Consider the following 21,263-nt stretch of genomic DNA (forward strand, 5'->3'; position numbering starts at 1 on the left):
CACCCCATAATTTAAATCTAAATCAATCTTCTCTAAGACATATTATAATAAAATTATCTAAAATTAAATACAGAAAAGATTTTAAAATCAGCAAGAGAGGGGCGCCTGGGTGGCGCAGTCGGTTAAGCATCCGACTTCAGCCAGGTCACGATCTCGCGGTCCGTGGGTTCGAGCCCCGCGTCAGGCTCTGGGCTGATGGCTCAGAGCCTGGAGCCTGTTTCCGATTCTGTGTCTCCCTCTCTCTCTGCCCCTCCCCCGTTCATGCTCTGTCTCTCTCTGTCCCAAAAAAATAAATAAATGTTGAAAAAAAATTTAAAAAACAAAAAATCAGCAAGAGAAAAAAATCTCATACAAGGGAATCCCCATAAGACTATCTCAGCAGAAACTTTCCAAGCCAGGAGAAAGTGATATGATCTATTTACAATTCTGAAAGAGTGGTGCCTGGGTGGCTCAGTCAGTTAAGAGTCCAACTCTTGATTTCAGTTCAGGTCATGATCTCACAGTTCATGAATTCAAGCCCTGCATTGGGCTCTGCTGACAGTGCAGAGCCTGCTTGGGATTCTCCCTCTCCCTCTCTTTCTGCCAATTCTCCACTTGTTCTCTCTCTTTCTCTCTCAAAATAAATAAACATTTGCAAAAATTAAGTGCTGAAAGAAAAAACTGCCAACCAACAGTAATTTAGCCAGCAATGCTGTCCTTCAGAAATGAAGGCAAGATAGACTTTCTCAAAAAACAAAAGCTTACAGACTTTGTCACCACTAGACAGGCCTTACAGGAAATGCTAAAACTTGAAAACATTGATGAAAGAAATTGAAGGGGATGCAAATAGGTGGAATGACATTCCATGTTCACAGATCAGTGTAGTTAATATTGTTAAAATATGCATATTATTCAAAGTGATCTATAAGTTCAATGCAACCCCTATCAAAATTTCAATGGCATTTTTCACATAAAGAGAAAAAATATCCTAGAATTCATATGGAGCTACAAAAGAGACCAAATAGCCAAAGCAGTCTTGAGAAAGAACAAAGCTAGAGGAGCCATCACATTTCCTAATTTCAAACTATATTACAAAGCTTACTGTATCAAAATAGTATGGTATTGGCATAAAAACAGACACATAGACCAATGAAACAGAATCAAGAGACCAGAAATAATCCCATGGATATATGATCAACTAATATTTGACAAGGCAGCCCAGAATAATCAATAATCATTAACAGTGCTGGGAAAATTGGATATTCACATGCAGAAAAATTAAATTGGACCCTTATATTATACCATTTACAAAAATTAACTTGAAATGATTTAAGAACTAAAACATAAGGCCTAAAACCATAAAACTTGTAGAAGAAAACATAGGCAGTCAGCTCTTTGACATCAGTCTTGGCAGTGATATTTTTAGATTTGACACCAAAACCAAAGGCAACAAAAGCAAAAAATAACAAAGGGGACCGTAGCAAACTAAAATCTTCTGCACAGCACAAGAAATAATCAATACAATGAAAAGGCAGCCTATGAAATGGGAGAGAAAATATTTGCAAACCATACATCTGATAATGGATTAATATTCAAAACATATAAGGAACTCATACCACTCAATAGCCCAAAAGCAAACAATCTGATTAAAAAATGGACAGAGGGCTTGAATAGACAGTTCTCCAAAGATAACATACAAATGTCCAGCAAGTACATTTAAAAGTGCTCAACATCACTAATCATGAGGGAAATGCAAATCAAGACCACAGTGAGATATTATCTCACACCTGTTAGAGAGGCTATTATCCAAAAGACAGGAGATAACAAACGTTGGCAAGGATGTGGAGAAAAGGGAACTTTAGTGCATTGTTGGTGGGAATGTAAATTGATGCAGCCATTATGAAAAGCAGTATGGAGAATCTTCAAAAAATTAAAAATAGAACTACCATATGATCCAGCAATCCTACTTCTAGGTATATATCCAAAGGAAATGAAAACACCATCTTGAAATGATATATGCACCCCCATGTTCACCACAGTATTATTTACAATAGCCAAGACATGGAAACAAACTAATGTCCATTGATGGATACTATGGATACAATGGATAAAGAAAATATGATAGAGTTATATCTGTAGATAAGATATGAATCTTATTAAGCCAAAAAAGAAGAAAAATATTGCCATTTGCAATAAAATAGATGGATCTTGAGGATATTATGCTACATGAAGAAAGTCAGAGAAAGACAAATTCTGTACAATCCCACTTATATGTGGAATCTAAAACCATCAAACTCATAGAAATAGAGAGTGGAATGGCAGCTGCCAGGGGATGGGAAGCTGAAGAAATGGGGAGATGTTGCTCAAAGGGTACAAAAATTCTGTTGTAAAATGAATAAGTTACAGATATCCAAGGCAGAGCATGTTGATTTTAGTTGATAGTACTATTTTGTATACTTGAAAGTTACTATGAGAACAGAGCTTTACTGTTTTCAGCATAACAATAGCAACAACAAAATGGTAAATGTGTAAGGTGAAGAATGTGTTAACTTACTTTATTGTGGTAAGCCTTTCACAATATATAAATGTATCAAATCATCACACTGTACACCTTAAGCTTACATAATGCTATATGTCCATTATATCTTGATAACTTGGTTGGGGGGGGGGGATGAAAGCCATAGCTGAACCTATAAAGCAGATTAGGCCAGATAATGAGGCTGACGCTGAAGTGATGCATCCTTAGACATAGGAGCATTAAGAGCCTCATAAGTATTGGAAAGGGTTTTGGAAATTATTAAAATTATTTAGGCATGAAGTGGGGTGACATAGTCATATTTAGATTTTGGCAAGTTCACCCTGGCTACAGCATGAAGAATAGACAATAGAGGGCAAGAGATGATATAGGAAAAATAGTGAATGCTGTAGTTTAGAAGGTAATAATTGTGGAAAGAGAAGTCAATAGATTTAAGACATATTTAGGAAATAGAATTGATAGCACTTGGTGATGGATTCTATATGGGAGGAGTGTGAGAAAGGAGGATGTCTAGAATCACTCTAAGATGCCTGGCTTTCCTACCTGGCCGGGTAGAGGTATCATTCACTGAAATATAAAGAACACTGGAAGGAATTAGGTTCAGGAGGGAAAGATCACATGTTGCATTTTGGACACATGGGGTTTAAGTGTCATTGAGCCATCCAAATAGCTATAAATTTTTGGAAACTAAGAGAAGATCTAAACTATAAATATAAATTTGAAAGTCAGCTTTATGTGGGGTGAGACCAGGCACCCGTGGTATCTTAAAAGATATTCCAACATTTAACAATTGCATCAAGAAGGAGAAGTTAGCATAAAGTATCTCCAGAATATGAAGTCCACGGCAAAGGCGTCATGAATACATGGCTCTCATAAAATATTACTACCCTATATTTCTGAAATGTTTACAATGAGATAGGGCCACTGGGCTAAGTGCTAGTGGTGTAGTTTCTGCCCTCAAGAAACCCATAGCCTAAAGAGAGAGACAGAAAACATAAACACTTATCTTACCCAAATATCATATGCTGTTGTTAGTATAATAAAAAGATATTTCTGAAGGAGGTGAAGACTTAGTTGACACCAAAGCACAAGGTGGAATTACTTAAATGGGGGAAGTTGGGGCAGGGATTTTCAGGCAGAAGAACTTATGTCTGTGAAAGCAGAGGGATGAGACTGTGTGGTATTATTTGGAGAACTGGCTGGAGCTAAGGATGAGTATGAGGAGGTGTCAAGAGTCATAGCTGGAGGAGTATACAGGAGATAGATCACAAAGTGTCTTGTATGCAAGGAGTCAGGGCTTTATCCTGTGGGCAGTGAGGCCAATTAGAAGAAGCTAACCTTGGACGCCATTTGGGGGCCAAGTTTGGAGAGGGTTATTATGTGCACCCTATGCTCAGAGCCTGGAGCCAAGAAGGGTATTACTTCTTCACTTTAATAACCACATAAGCATCCCCTTCATAGAACTGATAAAGGAACACTAGGTCTCAGAGTGAGGGCAGAGATGGTTCTAGGCATGTGTGTTGAGTGCCATTCCAGCAAGGTCCAGAAGACACATGATTTTCTTCATTTTCAGATTTTTTAAGCTATGTTTGGTCAAAACTGGATTTGTTTACAGAAGGTTTTAGTAACTGTCTGATTCTCACAACAGGCTTACTTATTAGCTACCAGGGTCTGGGAAAGTGACCAAAATTGTAGTCTAAATGCATAGCATTACCTAATTTATCCAGTCTCATTATTCTCCTGTATCTGCTTCTCCTTACTCTTACCACTGACTACTTTTTTTTTTTTTTTAATTTTTTTTTCAACGTTTATTTATTTTTGGGACAGAGAGAGACAGAGCATGAATGGGGGAGGGGCAGAGAGAGAGGGAGACACAGAATCGGAAACAGGCTCCAGGCTCTGAGCCATCAGCCCAGAGCCCGACGCGGGGCTCGAACTCATGGACCGCGAGATCGTGACCTGACTGAAGTCGGACGCTTAACCGACTGCGCCACCCAGGCGCCCCCACTGACTACTTTTCTAAGAGAAAACTAAAGCTTTCCAGTTTGTAAAAAGGCATTTAAATACATAGTAATTTATGAGACTGCTAAACAGGAGCTGTTTATGCTTAGCCAAAATAGGAGTTTTCTGTCAATTAGAAGTTATCATTTGATGCATCTACTAATGGGTTTGGTCTGCTATTATGCTTTTATCGAACTAAAAAATGTGGACAAATCAGGGTAAAAATTGTTATTTTTTAGGCACTTTAACTTATTCACATTTAACCTAATGCATTTTCAAGTTGGAAAGATTTTTCACTTATGGCCTTTTCTCAAATTATTTCCCCTGCAAAAAAAATACAACCAACTCAACACCTGAGGAACTGAATTCCATTAATTACTCTTGTTTAGATAGAAAATCAGTAGCTGGGAGGAAAATGGGAATTCAAAACCATATGGTTTTACTCAGTTAACAGCAGTGAGCAAATCCTGGATAAAGGGCCATATTTAAGAAACTTAAACAGTTGACAAATAGAGCGTAGTCTCTGAAGGTTTACATTGCCCAGTTGGAGAGAAATTTTTGCCATAGTTCTTTAGTCTGTGGCCATGTTTGAACCATGCACAAAATAGGAAAGATTTCCACAAGATATAAGTTGGTTGTCATTATCAAGAGTGGAATTCAACCTTTCTGTTTAAGTTATTTTTAAATCCAACTTCTTCAGTGACAAGGGATTGCCATCATTTTGCTACACATTAAAAAAATTCCATTACAAATTCCATTTAGTGAGAAAATCAGAATATTTCTGCTGAAAATTAATGTAAAATATTTTAATTATTGCAGTAACAAACTTTAGCCTCTTGCTAATAGCTGTGGAATCAAGGAAAAATCTGTTTTGCTGTGATGTACTAGGGTAAAAAATGATTATATATGTGTGTGTACTTTTATATATAAAATATTATGTCATTGTTTAAATCTCTTTCATTAGGACAAAAGCCCCATGAAAGTGGGGCACTTTGCCTATTTTGATTACTTCTGAATCCCCTGAGCAAAAAAAAAATACCTGAAATATTAGTTGAATAAATGAATGGATGACATTACACACTTACATCCCTTTTGTTTAATTTACAAACAGGAAAAATGCTGTTACATAAAGTCACAGAGCTGTTGTAAAGATTACATTAGAATTTTTGTTTAAAAAGTTGTGTATTTAGGGGCACCTGGGTGGGTCAGATGGGTAAGCAGCTGCCTCTTGATCTAGGCTGAGGTCGTGGTCTCATGGTTTGTGGGATTGAGCCCCATGTTGAGCTCTGTGCTGACAGAGTGGAGCCTGCTTGGGATTCTCTGTCCCTCTCTCTCTGCCCCTTACCTGTGTGTGTGTGTGTGTGTGTGTGTGTGTGTGCTCTTTCTCTTTCTCTCTCTCAAAATGAATGAATGAATGAATGAACTTTAAAAATTGTATATTTAGACTTTATCAATAGTGGAAGTAAAGCTATGTGAAAAGTAAGGAATTCAATAACACTTAATTTGATCCCAAATCTAAAGAGGTTTGAGAAAAGTAGAGGATTTCCTTAAACCACCCTCAAATTCAAGCCCAAGTAATATACAGGTGAAATAGTTCTTTCCCTACTGTTCTTGAGACTATAGGTGGTCATCTTGCTGGCAGCTAGTAGATGACATTGTTCTAAAACATGTTCTCTGCAGGCCTCCCAAAATCTTGACTTGGTGCACAGAACGGGTGGGCAATGAGGGGAATCACCATTTACTGAGAACTTACCACATGTCCAGCTTTACTAAGGATCTCATTTGTTTCCTATTTTGGCTTTATAATAATAGTTAATACTCATTGAGTACTTACTCTATGTAGGTACTTTACATGGATTAACTCAATAATTCCTCACACCAACCCAGGGAAGTATTTTTGTCACCTCCAATTGACAGAAAAGGATACCAAAGGCACACAGAAGTTAAATATGCTCTAAGTCACACAACTTGTAATTGGTGGGGCCAGTATTCAAATCCAGGTGGTGTGGATTCCAGAATGCAGGTTTTAACCTGCCTCCCTAGAGGATAATTATTAGCTTTATTATTACATAGGAGCTAAGGTTTGATAAATCAAGTGACTTCCCAGAGGCACCTGGGTGGCTCAGTCGATTAAGCGTCTGACTTCAGCTCAGGTCATGATCTCATAGTGTGTGGGTTTGAGCCTGTGTTGGGGTCTCTGCTGTCAGTGTAGAGCCTGGAAACTGCTTCACATTCTGTGTCTCCCTCCTTCTCTACCCCTTTCCCATTCACGCCCTCTCTGTCTCTCTCTCTCTCTCAAAAATACATAACATTAAAAAAATAAAATTAAAATAAAGTGACTTCCCAAGGTCATATTAAGAGAGCTATCTGGCTCCAAAGTTGAGGGTGCTTTAGTTTTCCTTATATTATTTTGCTTCAATCTCACCTCAATTCATATAATAAATCTAGCAGCTAATGTTTATTGACTACTTTATGGAAGGCATTATTTTAAGTGTTTCACATGGATTATCTCATTGAATCTTCATAATAACAATTTAGGTGGTGCCTTTTTAGTCCCTTTTACAGCAAAGGTTGAGAGGGTCAAGTAATTTATAAAGGTGACATAGTAAGTTGGTGGAGTCAAGATTTAAAACCTGGTTTATTTGCCTAAAGAACTGAAGTCCTTAACCACTCTACCATACTACATGCCTAGAAAGATTGTCCCTATTCCCCAACAGGGCCTGTCCCTATTATTCATGCTGAAGTCAGGAGACAGAGTCGAGACTACTCTTACTCATTGTCTTGCTTGGTCGGCCAGATCTGAAAGGGGAATAAAGTTACGACAGGCTCCCTCCCAAAATTCAAAAGATGTGAATATTGTACCCTTTGGACTCAGGCACGAACTACATGCTTACCATCAATTCAGACTTTGTCAAGAGGAATGAGACTGAAAAATAAACAAAAGGGTTTTTTTAAACACCTTTACTGAGAAACCATATATCATACAGCTCAGCAATTTAAAGTATACAAGTCAATGGTTTATGGTTCATTCACAGAGTTAGGCAATTGTCATGGCAATCTAATTTTAGAATATTTTTATCATCCCCAAAAGAAACTCTATGCCCATTAGCAATTGCGGCTGATTTACTCCAGCTCTTGAGCCCTTGGCAACCATTAACCTGCTTTCTGTCTTTATACATTTGCCAATTTTAGACATTTCATACAACATATGGTCTTTGGTGACTTACTTCACTTAACATGTTTTCAGGGGTTATCCCTGTTGCAGCATCAGTAATTCATCCTTTTTTATGGCTGAATAACATTCTGCTTTATGGCTAGACAAAAGTTTATCCATTCCTCAGTTGATGGAAATTTAGGTTGTTTCCACTTTTTGGCTCTTATGAGTAGTGACACTTTGAGCATTTGTATACATGTGGGGTTTTTTTAATGCCTGTTTTTTTTTCATACTAAGCTTTATCTTTTTAAAAAAGTTTTTATTGTTAATTCCAGTTAGTTAACATACAGTGTTATATTAGTTTCATGTGTACAATATAGTGATTCAACCCTTCCATACATCACCCGGTGCTCATCACAACAAGTGCAATCCTTAATCCCCATCACCTATTTCACCCATCTTCCCACTCATCTCCCCACTGGTAACCATCAGTTTTTTCTAAGTCTGTTTCTTGGTTTGTCTCTCTCTCTTTTTTCCCTTGGCTCATTTGTTTTGTTTCTTAAATTCCATATATGAATGAAGTCACATGGTATTTATCTTTCGCTGATGAATTTATTTTGCTTAGCATTATACTCTCTAGTTCCTTCCATGTCATTTCAAATGGCAAGATTTCATTCCTTTTTATGGATTGTATATACATATTGTATATACATTGTATATACATATTGTATATACAATGTATATACATATTGTATATACAATGTATATACATATACCTCATCTTCTTTATCCATTCATTAGTCAATGGACATTGGGCTGCTTCCATAATTTGGCTATTGTAGCTAATGCTTCTATAAACATAGGGGTGCATGTATCCCTTTGAATTAGTGTTCTTGTATTCTTTGGGTAAATGCTTGGTAGCGCAATCCAGTGGTTGCTGGATTGTAAGGTAGCTGTATTTTTTTAAATTTTTATTTAAATTCCTGTTAATATACAGGACACTTTGAGCATTTGTGTACATGTGGGTTTTTTTTAAATGCCTGTTTTTTTTTTCATGCTAAGCTTTATCTTTTTAAAAAGTTTTTATTATAATTATAGTTAGTTAACATACATGTTATATTAGTTTCAGGCGTACAGTATAGTGGTTCAACACTTCCATACAACACCCAGTACTCATCACAGCAAATGAACTCCTTAATCCTCCTCATTTTTCCTACCCCCACCCACTTCCTCTCTGATAACCATCAGCTTGTTCTCTATAGTTAAGAATCTGTTAAGGGGTAACAGGATGGCTCAATTGACCATCTGACTCTTGATTTCAGCTCAGGTCATGATCACAGGGTCGTGGGATCGAGCTCTGCATCAGGCTCTGTGCTGAGCATGGAGCCTGCTTAAGATTCTCTCTCTCTCTCTCTCTCTCTCTCTCTCTCTCTCTCTCTCTCTCTTTCTCTCTCCTTCTACCCCTCTCCCCCACTTGTGTTCTCTTTTCCTCTCTAAAGTAAAAAAATCTGGTTTTGGTTTGCCTCCTGCTTTTTTCCCCCCTTGGCACACTTGTTTTGTTTCTTAAATTCCACATATGAGTAAAATCATACTGTATTTTTCTTTCTCTGAAGGACTTATTTCACTTAGCATAATATACTCTAGCTCCATCTTCATCATTGAAAATGGAAAGATTTCATTCTTTTTTATGGCTGAGTAATCCATTTTATATATATATATATATATATATATATATATATATATATATAAAATTATATATAATATGTATATAATCCATTATATATGTATACCATATATATATCATAAAGTGTATATATATATATATATATATATATATATATATCACTTCTTCTTTATCCATTCTTCAATCAATGGATACTTGGGATACTTCAATATCTTGGCATTGTAAATAATGCTGCTATAAACATAGGGATGCATGTATCCCTTTTAATTAGTGTTTTTGTATTTGGGTAAATACCTAGTGGTGCAATTGCTGGATCATAGGGTAGTTGTATTTTTAACTTTTGAGGAATCTCCATACTGTTTTCCAGAGTGGCTGCATCAGTTTGCATTCCCACCAACAGTGCAGCTGGGTTCCCCTTTCTCCACATCCTCACCACCACCTCATTTCTTGTATTGTTGATTTTAGCCATTCTTACAGTTGTGAGGTGATATTTCATTGTGTTTGATTTGTATTTCCCTGATAATCAGTGGTGTTGAGCATATTTTCATGTGTCTGTTGGCCATCTGGATATCTTCTTTGGAAAAATATCTATTTATGCCTTCTTCCCATTTTAATTGGATTATTAATTTTTCTGGATGTTGAATTTTATACATTCTTTATACATTTTGGATACTAGCCCTTTAGTGCATATGTCACTTGGAAATATATTTTCCCATTCTGTAGGTTGCCTTTTAGGGTTTTTTTTTAATAGTATTTTTGAGAGAGAGGGAGAGAGAAAGAGAGAGAGAGTGTGTGTGTGTGTGTGCAAGTGAGCAAGGGAGCGACAGAGAGAGGGAGAAAGAGAATCCCAAGCAGGCTCTGAGCTGTCAGCTCAGAGCCCAACATGGGTCTTGAACTCACAAACTGTGAGATCATGACCTGAGCAAAAAGCAAGAGTCGGATGCTTAACTGATGGAGCCACCCAGGTGCCCCAACTTTTAGTTTTGTTGATTGTTTCCTTTGCTGTGAAGAAGCTTTTCATTTTTATGTAGACCCAATAGTTTAATTTTGCTTTTGTTTCCCTTGCTCAGGAGACATATCTAGAAAAAAGTTGTGGCTGATGGGGGGTGGAAGGGAGGGGTGGGTGGGTGATGGGTATTGAAGAGGGCATCTTTTGGGATGAGCACTGGGTGTTGTATGGAAACCAATTTGACAATAAATTTCATATATTTAAAAAATAAATAAATAAATAAATAAATCACCAAAAAAAAAAAAAAGAAAAGAAAAAAGTTGCTATCGCTGATGTCAAAGAGGTTACTGCATGAGTTGAACACTTGTTTTCAGTTCTGTTGGGTATATGTCTAGAAGAAGAATGCTAAATCACATGGAAACTCTGTATTTAACATTTTAAGGAACTGCCAAATTGTTTTCCAATGTGGCCACAACATTTTACATTCTGACCAGCAATGTAGGACTGTTTCAATTTCTCTGCATCCTCACCAACACTTCTTATTGTCTTTTTGATCATAGTGTATGAAGTGGTATCTCATTGTTTTGATTTGTATTTCTTCAGTGTTGAGCATCTTTGCCTATGCTTATTGCCCATTTACATTATTCTTTGTAGAAATGTCTATTCTGATTCTTTGCCCATTTTTTGGTTATTTTTATTATTGAGTTGTAACAGTTCTTTATATGTTATAGATAAAAGTCTAATATTAGATATATGATATGTAAATATTTTTTTGATTATATGGATTATATTTTCACTTTATTGGTAATATTGTTTGCAGCATAGTTTTTACTTTTAATGTACTCCAATTTATTTATATTTTCTTTTGCCACTTGTGCTTCTGGAGTTCTAAGTAATCATTGCCTAACACAGTATCATGATTTATTCCCATGTTTTCTTTTTAGCATTTTGTAATTCTTTTGTGAATGTAATTCTTTAAATGTTTTATTTATTTGTTTATTTATTTATTTATTTATTTATTTATTTTTGAGAGAGGGAACTCAAGCAGGGGAGAGGCAGAGAGAGAGAGAGAGGGAGACACAGAATCTGAAGCAGGCTCTAGGCTCTAAGCTGTCAGCACAGAGCCTGACATAGGGCTGAACCCATGAACTTTGAGATCATGACCTTAGTCAAAGTCGGATGCCTAACCGAGTTACCCAGGTACCCCATGTAAATGTAATTCTTACATTTAGGTTTATAATCCCTTTTTAGTTGATTTTTGTGTGTTGTAAGGAAGGAGTCTAATTTTATTTTTTTCTATGTGGATATCCAGTTGTCCCCCCATCATTTGTTGAAAAACTATTCTTTCTCTATTTTTTATTGTCTTGGAACCATTATCAAAAATTAACTGATCATAAATATAGGGCTTATTTCTGTACTGTCAATGATATTCTATTTATTTACATGTCTACCCTTGTATGTGTACCATACTGTCTTGATTACTGTAGCTTTGTAATAAGTTTTGAAATTGAGAAGTGTGAGTTCTCCAAGTTCTTTTTAAAGATTGTTTTGACTATTCTGGGTCCCTTGCAATTTCATATGAATTTTAGTTTTGACTTTTCAATTTATGCAAAAAAGACAGCTAATATTCTTTCAGATTGAATGTGTAGATCAATTTGGGGAGTATTGTTATCTAAAATAGATTTTAGTCTAAGTACTTTTTTAGATTTTAATTTTTTTCAACAATATTTTTGTAGTTTTCAGTATAAAATTCTTACATTTCTTTCATTAAATGTATTCCTGTTTTGTTCTTATTGATGCTATTGTAAGTGGAATTGTTTTACTTTTTATAATTAAAAAAAAGTTTATTCTGAGAGAGAGAAAGAGTGCACATGTGCTTGAGTGCATGAGTGGGGGAGGGGCAGACAGAGAGGAAGAGAACATCCCAAGCAGGCTCTGTGCCGTCAGCATGAGGCTCCATCTCAGAACCATGAGATCATGACCTGAGACAAAATCAAGACTTGGATGCTCAATGGACTGAGCCACCTAGGTGTCCTTATTTTCTTTTTATAATTTTTTAAATGGAATTGTTTTCTTAATTTTGTTTCCAAATTGTTGATTACTAGTGTGTAGAGACACAAGTGGTTTTATGTATCAAACTTGTATCCTCAACGTTGCTGAACTCATTTAGGCAGGTAGTTGGGAGCAGCATGAGAAGATCATGTCTGGGAGTAGAAAAGAATGAATTGAATAAATCAGGACTAGAATATTAGGTTGTTACCATGTACTAAGTTTATGATAGGTTAGTGCTTCTCAGCCTTTAATATACATATAAATCCTCTGGGAATCTAGTTAAAATGCAGACTATTAGTGGGCATGGGGTGGAGCTGGGATTCTGCCTTTCTAACCATTTCTCAGTAGACAGCTGGTAACTTTCATTTATTATTTTCAAGCCACAACTATGCAAGGTACATATTATTATTCCCATTTTATAGATAAAAAATGAACTCAAAAGTTGAAAAAATAACCCAGGTTCATATAATAAGTGGCAAAACCAGGATTTGAACACATTTCACTTTAATGCCAAAGCTGGGCTCTTTCCACTCTACCACACTGGATACCTAGGAGATCAGTTGGAATTTAAACAATGTGTAGACTGAGGGAAAATGTAGGCTTTTAAGTGTCAGAGTTGGTTCCTGGAGTGCATTTGGGTCTAAATGAGGTTATTTAGAGAGAGCTGGTCAGTGAGAACCTTGTTTTCCAGGTTGCTAAGAGGAAGGTATAAGACTGGACTATTAGGTAGAAGATAGTAGAACTCAAGATTGGAGGAGGTGTAGAAGGTGTCTCAGCTCTCTGATTAGGCTAGACTCCAGAAGTGCACTCTGTATACTACTGAGGTCTATACTTGAGATTACACTTGTTGAGTCTTCCTGAATTCTGAATTATTTTACTGGGGATAATGAATGGTATAGCATCAATGCTATCCCCAATGGGCCAGGGTAAGAGTTTAGGGATGTGGGCAAGACTCTGTTTATACAGTTACATATGAAGGATTATTGATATGTGGCCAAATTGTTTTCCAATATTTTTCAGCAGAATATTAGAGAATTTCCATCACTTCAGTCAAAACACGTGAGATAATTTCTTTTTTTTTGTCCTTAGCACCTTTTATTGAAGTATAACCCTTGATGACCATCTGGCAGATATATCAATGTCAGCCAAGAAGGGAATGGTGGAGGACATAATTGCAGAAACTATAAGATTCAGAAAAATAACATGGCATAGATGACCCCCAACAGTTGTACAATAAACACTGGTTCTTTATAGAAACTGTCCCCTGCCCCACCCCCCTCTAAAGATCTACTAATCTTCCAAGAATACAATAGGCTGTTACAGAAATACTATTGGCATAGACAACTTCTTTGGCAAAGACAGTGGGAGTCACCAAGCTCCAGACAGAAGGGAGTGGCCATATATGTGCCCAGCTTCCTCCATCTGGGACTTGGTACTACTGACAGAGCAGCACCTTCAGGGAGATGGGGGGTTAAAGGTTATGGCTCTAGTGCCCAGGGCAGCTTTTTGACACTTGAGGTTAAATGGAAAACAGAACCTGACTCTGGCCTTGAAAAAAACTTTTCGTCTTTCACCCTCTTAGTTCCTCTGCTTCCAGTCTCTCTCTAGAGCTTTTAGTGTGTCTGCCTCTTTCTCTCAGGTTCCCCTTGAGCATTTACCACTATACCCTGGCTGGGTCTGCAACTGGTGGGACTTGAGACTCAATTATCTAGGTGGGGGTGGGGGAGTGAGAAGGGACAAGTGATAGTAACTCTTGTACTGACTCCTCTCTCTAGATCAACCTATTACCCACTGGGGCCTATATGAGTATCTGAAGAGAGAGGGCAAAAATTAAGACCAGGAATTGTCTTTGGGGAAATCCCTTGGCTTGCCTTCCAAACTGCTTACCCCTGGCAGGCCTTGCAAGAGGGCTGAGCCCAGGAAATGAGAACAGGGGAGAGACACCACATCGCAGCTCTGAAGCACTATGAGGCATGATGGCACTGCTGCCTCAGCAACGCAGGGCATTAGTTCCCTTTTGGTACTTCACCTGTCTGCCAAGCTTCACTGCTCAGTATAGGTTGGTGGTTATTATATTGTTTTAGAAACCACCCTTCTTCTGTGTGAAAGTGAGCATCCTTGTGTTCTGGTTTCAACTTTTATTTCAGGTGGGATAAGGGACAAAAATAATACAATCAATAGTACTTTTTTGTGTGAGAAATTTAATATACAAGCAATGTAACACTGACTAGAGAAACCCAGACTACAGTCATCATGCCCAGGCAAGTGACCACTCTTCCCTCGGCCTGTGTTCCCAAAAAGCTATTCTGGCCCCAGAAAATCTTAGAATGATGGACTACATTGGCCTCACCCCCCAATATAGGATGTCTCAACTTACTCATTGTTTATCCTAGAGTCTGCTTAAGAAAAAAAAAAAGATGGCAACCATAGCTTCTATTCATAGCACTCCCCCACCTTCCTCAAATGTGGCTTGGGTAAGCCTAGCCCTTTAGGAGCCACCGGCCTTCGTGAATAGGGTAGACTTCCCCAGTTGAGGGGAGAATGGCAGGTTGACATTTTAACAGTGGTTCTGAGAGCAGCAGTGTACTAAGAGCATACCAAGGGCCCCCCTCAGGACACCCTGCTGGCCAAGATTCTTCCATTGTTTTCAAATACAATGAAAAGGAAACGGAAGCTACAGACCACTATTTGTAGCAGCAGCAAAGTTCTTTGGCAAATCCTTTGGTTGAATGAGGCATCCCTGCTGCTACAGTTAACCTCCAAGGATCCTGAGGAACTCAGCAGTAACTAGAAGAGATGCCCAGGTTTGTTGGGCAGAGCTGTGCAATATGAACCGTGGGTGCCAGTGAGCAAGGAATGGGGAATTGAGCTGGATAACAAGCCAGAGTTTGGCCGCAATTCCCTTCCTGCCATCACCCACCTGAGGGATTTTCCAGGACAGAAACTGGCTAGTGGTGTCAGGGAATTGGCAACAACAGCAGCATTAGTTGTTTGTGTGCCTAAGATCCTGGCTGGATCATAATTTGCTCTGGGGGGCTGGCCCTGGCTGGAGCTTCCAGCTACCATGACTTTCAGTTCCCTGAGTCAGGCCACAGGCTGAGAAAGCAATTGTGAGATAGAGGGATCTCCTCCTGAGTTCACTTATACCCATTTCCTTAGATGGGAGATAGTAGAAAAATGGGTGATGAACTTTTGTCAGTTTTGGATATCTTTGGTTTTGAGAAAAAATAAGTAAAAAACTGAAATCCATTGGGGAATGCTAAGCTTATGGTCATTGCTGACTTTAGTATAGGGCCAGGCCATAGTAAATTAAGTTCAAGGTGAGAACTCCTTTCTTAGACACTTGTAGTGTTTGGTGGTAAGAATTCAAGGCCTTGGCATTCCCTCATCTAGCCATGGTGAATCCAGGTTGATCTGCAGAACACGCTTTCCTTCTAGGGTTCCTTTTCCCTTTCCACCTCCCCTCTTCTCACCTTATTAGTTACAAAAGGAAAAAAATAAATCAAAAAATAAAAATAAATAAAATCAAAAGGCCATTTAAAATACAACAAAGAACCCCTCACCCCAATAATGAAATGGGTATCCAGAAGTCAGCTTTAGTAGAGCTATTAATGGTCCATAGTGTGAAGCCCTTAAGGTAGGCACCGGTGACCACTGGCAATGAAAAGGCAAGATGGAACAGTAAGTGGTAAGCCAGAAGTATGAGGACAGGAGGAGGGCCACACTAGTTGGAGTAGGCCTCTTCCCCCTCAACCAGATGCTGGGGCCAGTGGGGGTGGAGCCCATTTGTTTAAACCTAGCTTCGGCAGGGCACCTAGGGATTCCCAATCTTTGCTCACATTCTGTTTAGTGTAATTTCTCCTTCTGTGCTTCCCACTGTAAAGCTTAGGTGAGGCCCTTAAACTGGTGGGAAGTGATGCTCTCAAGACAGCCAGATCTCTGTGGGAAATGGCTGGGCTTTGAGCCTTGGGCAGAATGGAGCTGCACAGGCAGCTTCTCTCTGAGCCTTGAGAGGCTGATTGGGGCATGGGTGGGTGGTGAGTGCATGGTGTCTTTGCAGTCCTTGGACCAAGAAGAATGAAGGCACTTTGTTGGTTCTGTGTGTGGTGAGCACTTGCCTGTGCAAACCGTGGGAAGGGGAGTGTGGTTGTATGATCACCCTTTGCTGCAGGCAGCTCCTAGCTCTTGTATCTATTCCCTAGAGTAAAGGCTTGGGGGCCTCCTCAGGAACTCCTAGCTGGTTGGGAGCAATGCTAGGTAAGGGGCAGTGAGAGATGTCCAAGGTAGAGGATATGGAACAAACTGCTAACTAAACTGCTATCTACTTGCTAACAAACTGCTAATGAAGACTGAAAGCACTTCCCGTTGTGGCTGGGCAGGGATGGTGTGACAGTCTGCTGGTAGAATTAGAAATTGCTGGGCCCCAGGAGTAGGCTCTCCCTGAGACATTTGAGCTGTTCTTCCCCAAGCTTAATTTTCTCTTCCAGCTCTCGCTGTTCGATGATGAGAGCAGATTTCATCTTCACAAAGTGCTGGTAATCTTGGAGCTGGTCCTGAGGCAGGTAGCGGGAGACCATGCCAAACACCAACTTCTCCCGGCGGTCCACATGCTCCTTCAGCTCCTTGGCATCTGCCAACTGCCCTGTCAGCTGCTGCTTCTTCTCTATCAGCACCAACTGGGGAATCAGATAGACCAATTAAGAGCCATCCCGGTTACTAGTCATCTCCCTAACTCACTGCTCCACAGTGGAGCACAGCAGCTCCCCACTCTGTTAACTGATCAGTCCTATATTTCCTGCCCTGAAGTCCACCTTCAGGCAAAAGCTCTTCTGTGCTATGGCAGGGGGAGGATAAACACAACAGTGATACTGGGCGGGGCTACATGCATTCACCTCTTTCCATCTCTAAGCTGTCTTTAATCCATGGACCACCCCTGGGGTTAGGGTGGGGGAAGGCTCTGACAAAGCCAGCTCAGACCCCTTCCACCTGGAGAATAGGTATCACTATGACAGTGCTTTCAAGATGGTATGTGTCTCTGTGTGGGTGTACATGTGTGAGTGTATGTGTCTGTGTGTGTATGCACATGCCTGAGTGCTTCTTATTGTGGATTCAAATTTGTATCCCAAACCACTTGTATATGGAAAGGTGATGTAGGTTTGGTTCTGGAATGTACACAGTGTGGCCCAACCCATGAAAATGACAGACTCCCAATTTCAACTACTTGGTGAGATCTCTTCCTCTAACTCAGAAAGAAAGTGAGGTAAAATTGCTGCTGCTGCTACTACCACTGCTAGTACTAGTACTAGTACTACTACTACCACCATTATGACCACCAATACCCCCACCACTATTCTACTACTATTACTACCACCATCAGTACCAATACCACTACTACTACTATTACTGCTATCACCACCAATGCCACTACCACCACCACTACTGCTTTATTACCACTATCACTGCCAATACCCACACCACTATTGCTACTACTACTATTACTACCACCATCGGTACAAATACCACTAATACTATTATTACCACTATTGCCATCAATACCACCACCGCCATTACTACTATTACTACCACTATCACTATCAATACCACCACCACCACTACTACTGCTACTACTACTACTGGCAACTAGAACTGATTCAGTGTTTACCCTATTCCAGGACCTGTTTTAAGTAATTACTGTGGACTAATTTAATTCTCACAATCCCATGAGTTAGGTAGTGTGTTCACCCCATTTTTGAAGAGACTGAGGTAGAGTACGGTTAAGTAAGCTGCCCATAGTCACATAGCTAATTACTGGTAGAGCCAGAATTGCAAGGCACTTAAAAGCCAGTGCCCCCACTCTTAACATTATCCTTTACTGTCTCCAAGACAAGCCAAACTTGAAAGAGGGGGCCCTGAGAAGAAGCCAATGGCATTTACCTCCATCTATACCCCAGAGACCCCAACTCTACCTTCTCCTGGCTAGCTTCTGAATCAATGCTGTTGAGAGCATTCTCCACCCGGGCTAGTCGTCCAGAGAGTGACAGCAACAGGTTGACCACTTTGTCCAGGTCCCCGATAAACAAGCGGTATTTTTCAAACTCATTGGATTTACAGACAGCTTTCAGGTTGGCCTCCACCTCCTCCCCAAGGGCAGAATTGGCACTGATGTCCTCTAGCAGTCCTCGCTGGGCTTCCCGCAGGACCGACAGTTTTCTGCCAATGCTTTCAATAAGCTGTATCTAGGAGAAATAAACAGGAGAAGGCAAAGGATGAGAATGGGGACTGACAGAAACTGATCTGTGCTTGTAACCTCTGTTTTGGGATCCATGGAACAGATGGCAGGCTCTACCCATTACCAGAAACAAAGGAAACCCAAGCAAGTCATGAGAAATTCAAGTTTTTTGAATAGCCACCCTCCCTCTCATCTCTTCATATCTTGCAGGAGTCAGTCACCACCAAACTTCTTGGCATTAGATAAGTGATACCCATGGGCTAATTCTCATTTGCCAGATGTAACTTAATAAACACTTGCTGAGACTATTTTTTAATAGCTTAGTCTTGTTTAATTTATACTTACTGAAATCTGTATTTTCAAAATAAATTTGAACCAGCATATATGTATGTATATATCCCCCTACCCAACATCCCCACCAGCAACCTTCAGTTTGTTCTCTGTAGTTAAGAGTATCTTATGGTTTGCCTCCCTTTCTTTTTATCTTATTTTTCCTTCCCTTCCCCTATGTTCATCTGTTGTGTTTCTTAAATTCCACATATGAGTGAAATCATATGATATTTATCTTTCTATGATTTATTTCACTTAAAATAATACACTATAGTTCCATCCACATTGTTGCAAATGGCAAGATTTCATCCTTTTGAACACTGTACACACACACACACACACACACACACACACACACACCCCACATCTTCTTTATCCATTAGCCAGTCAGTGGACATTTGTTTGGGTTCTCTCCATAATTTGACTATTGTTGATAGCACTGCTATAAACATTGGGGTGCGTGTGACCCTTTGAATCAGCATTTTTGTATTCTTTGGATCAATACCTAGTAGTGCAATTGCTGGGTCATAGGGTAGTTCTATTTTTAACTTTTTGAGGAACCTCCACATTGTTTTCCAGAATGGCTGCACCAGTTTGCATTCCTACCAACAGTGTGAAAAGGATCCTCTTTCTCTGCATCCTCACCAACACCTGTTGTTGCCTGAGTTGTTAATGTTAGCCATTCTGACAGGTGTGAGATGGTATCTCATTGGAGTTTTGATTTATATTTCCCTGATGATGAGTGATGTTGAGCATCTTTTCATGTGTCTGTTAGCCACCTGGATGTCTTCTTTGGAAAAGAGACTATTTAATAAACAGGAACTGGAATGCTTGTGAGAGCATAGTTTGGAAAAGTATTGTCAAATATTTGCCTATGTCTTCATTCATTCCCCTTCAATCCACTGAAGTACCTCTGGTGTGTATGACACTGTGCCAGATCTTCCTTCCCTCCCTCCATTTGGCCTCTGAGGCCTTTTGGTTAAGACTGTAAGTTCTGAAGTCCCAATGACTAGCTTGGACTACTAGCTCTGCCAACTTCCTGGCTGTGTGACATGTGTGAATGTCTCACAGTGTTTTACTTTCTTTATCTGAAAAGTGGGTACAAATTGTAGTACCCACTTCGCTGAACTGTAATAAGGACTGAACGACATGATGCATGCAAAGGGCTTAACATGGACTAAGTGTTTAATCAAGGCTGGCTGCTATTGTTATTATTCAGTCTGGCCCTGCCCTACCATTCCAATCTCAGGGCTCCAAAACTTTCATGATTAGCTTCTCGTTCTCCTCTGTGTTCACCACACTCACCCTGGTGTTCCTGATTTGCATCATGCAGTTCTATCTGCTCTCAAACTCTTCCTTCACTTTGGCTATTCCCATTCTTTCTTCAGAGCCCAGCTTTGCTCCCACCCTCCCTGCTGGAAGCTTCTGCTTCCCTTAATAATGTCTTTCTTTTCTGAACTCTCCTGCCTTTCAGAAATAGGACCTATAGTGTAATTTGAAGTGGCTCATTCCCTGTTTCATGTGGGTACGTCTGATCCCTCTCTTATTGATGGTAAGTTTCTTAAGGGAAGCACTGCCTGTGTCTTCTGATTTGTCTTCCCTGTAGGTATAACCAGTTCTGGAACTCCACTCCCAGGAAGGTAGTGTGGTAGAGTGGATGCTGCTGCTGCTGCTATTGTTATTATTATTATTACCAGGCACTCTGAGATAATAGATGATTGTCTACTGCAAAGTCCTAACGAGAATTGACCTGCCCCAGCAGATCAAGCATCGCATCATGGTTAAGAGCATGAACTCTAGTGCAAGAACTACTTGGGCTTGAACCCTAGTTCTGCCACAAAGCACTGGTGTGACCTTGAGCAAATTACTCAACCTTTCTGTGACTCAATTTCCCCATCTAACTTTTTTAATGTTTATTCATTTTTTAGAGACAGACAGAGAGAGGGAGTGAGAAAGAGAGTGAGAGAGGGAGAGAGAGAGAGAGCATGAGCAGGGGAATGGCAGAGAGAGAGGGAGACACAGAATCTGAAACAGGCTCCAAGATCTGAGCTGTCAGCATAGAGCCCGACACGGGGCTCAAACTCACAAACCACAAGATCATTACCTAAGTTGGAGTCAGGCTCAACAGACTGAGTCACCCAGGTGCCCCTCAATTTCCCCATCTAAAAAATAGGACAACAATAGCACCTACCTCATAGTATTGTTCTAATACAGGTTACATGCTTACAATAGTATTCTGTATCTTGTATGTATATACTGAAGTCTGCTTCAGTGCTTGTTTTATTATTATTCCTTCCCAGGTACTCTGGGACCATACATAGGTTTGTAGTTTTCTAGCATGTGCTCCTT

The 21,263-nt window shown here is 39.5% G+C and overlaps 1 protein-coding gene across 3 annotated transcripts in view; it reads right to left on the reverse strand.

Moving 5' to 3' along the window:
- Window positions 1–14,536: 14,536 nt before the first annotated feature.
- SHROOM4 (shroom family member 4) overlaps window positions 14,537–21,263 on the reverse strand; it is a 268,891-nt gene continuing 262,164 nt past the window's right edge. For all 3 annotated transcript variants that reach the window (XM_019823826.3, XM_045050331.1, XM_045050330.1), the window contains 2 exons: window positions 18,322–18,591; window positions 14,537–17,031 (listed from right to left, as the gene is read on the reverse strand). In XM_019823826.3, the coding sequence (XP_019679385.3) occupies window positions 16,762–17,031; window positions 18,322–18,591 (540 nt within the window). In that variant the 3' untranslated portion in view covers window positions 14,537–16,761. The remainder of the gene's footprint in view (window positions 17,032–18,321; window positions 18,592–21,263) is intronic.

The sequence above is a fragment of the Felis catus genome, chromosome X (genome assembly GCF_018350175.1).
Source record: "Felis catus isolate Fca126 chromosome X, F.catus_Fca126_mat1.0, whole genome shotgun sequence".
Lineage (NCBI taxonomy): Eukaryota > Metazoa > Chordata > Mammalia > Carnivora > Felidae > Felis > Felis catus.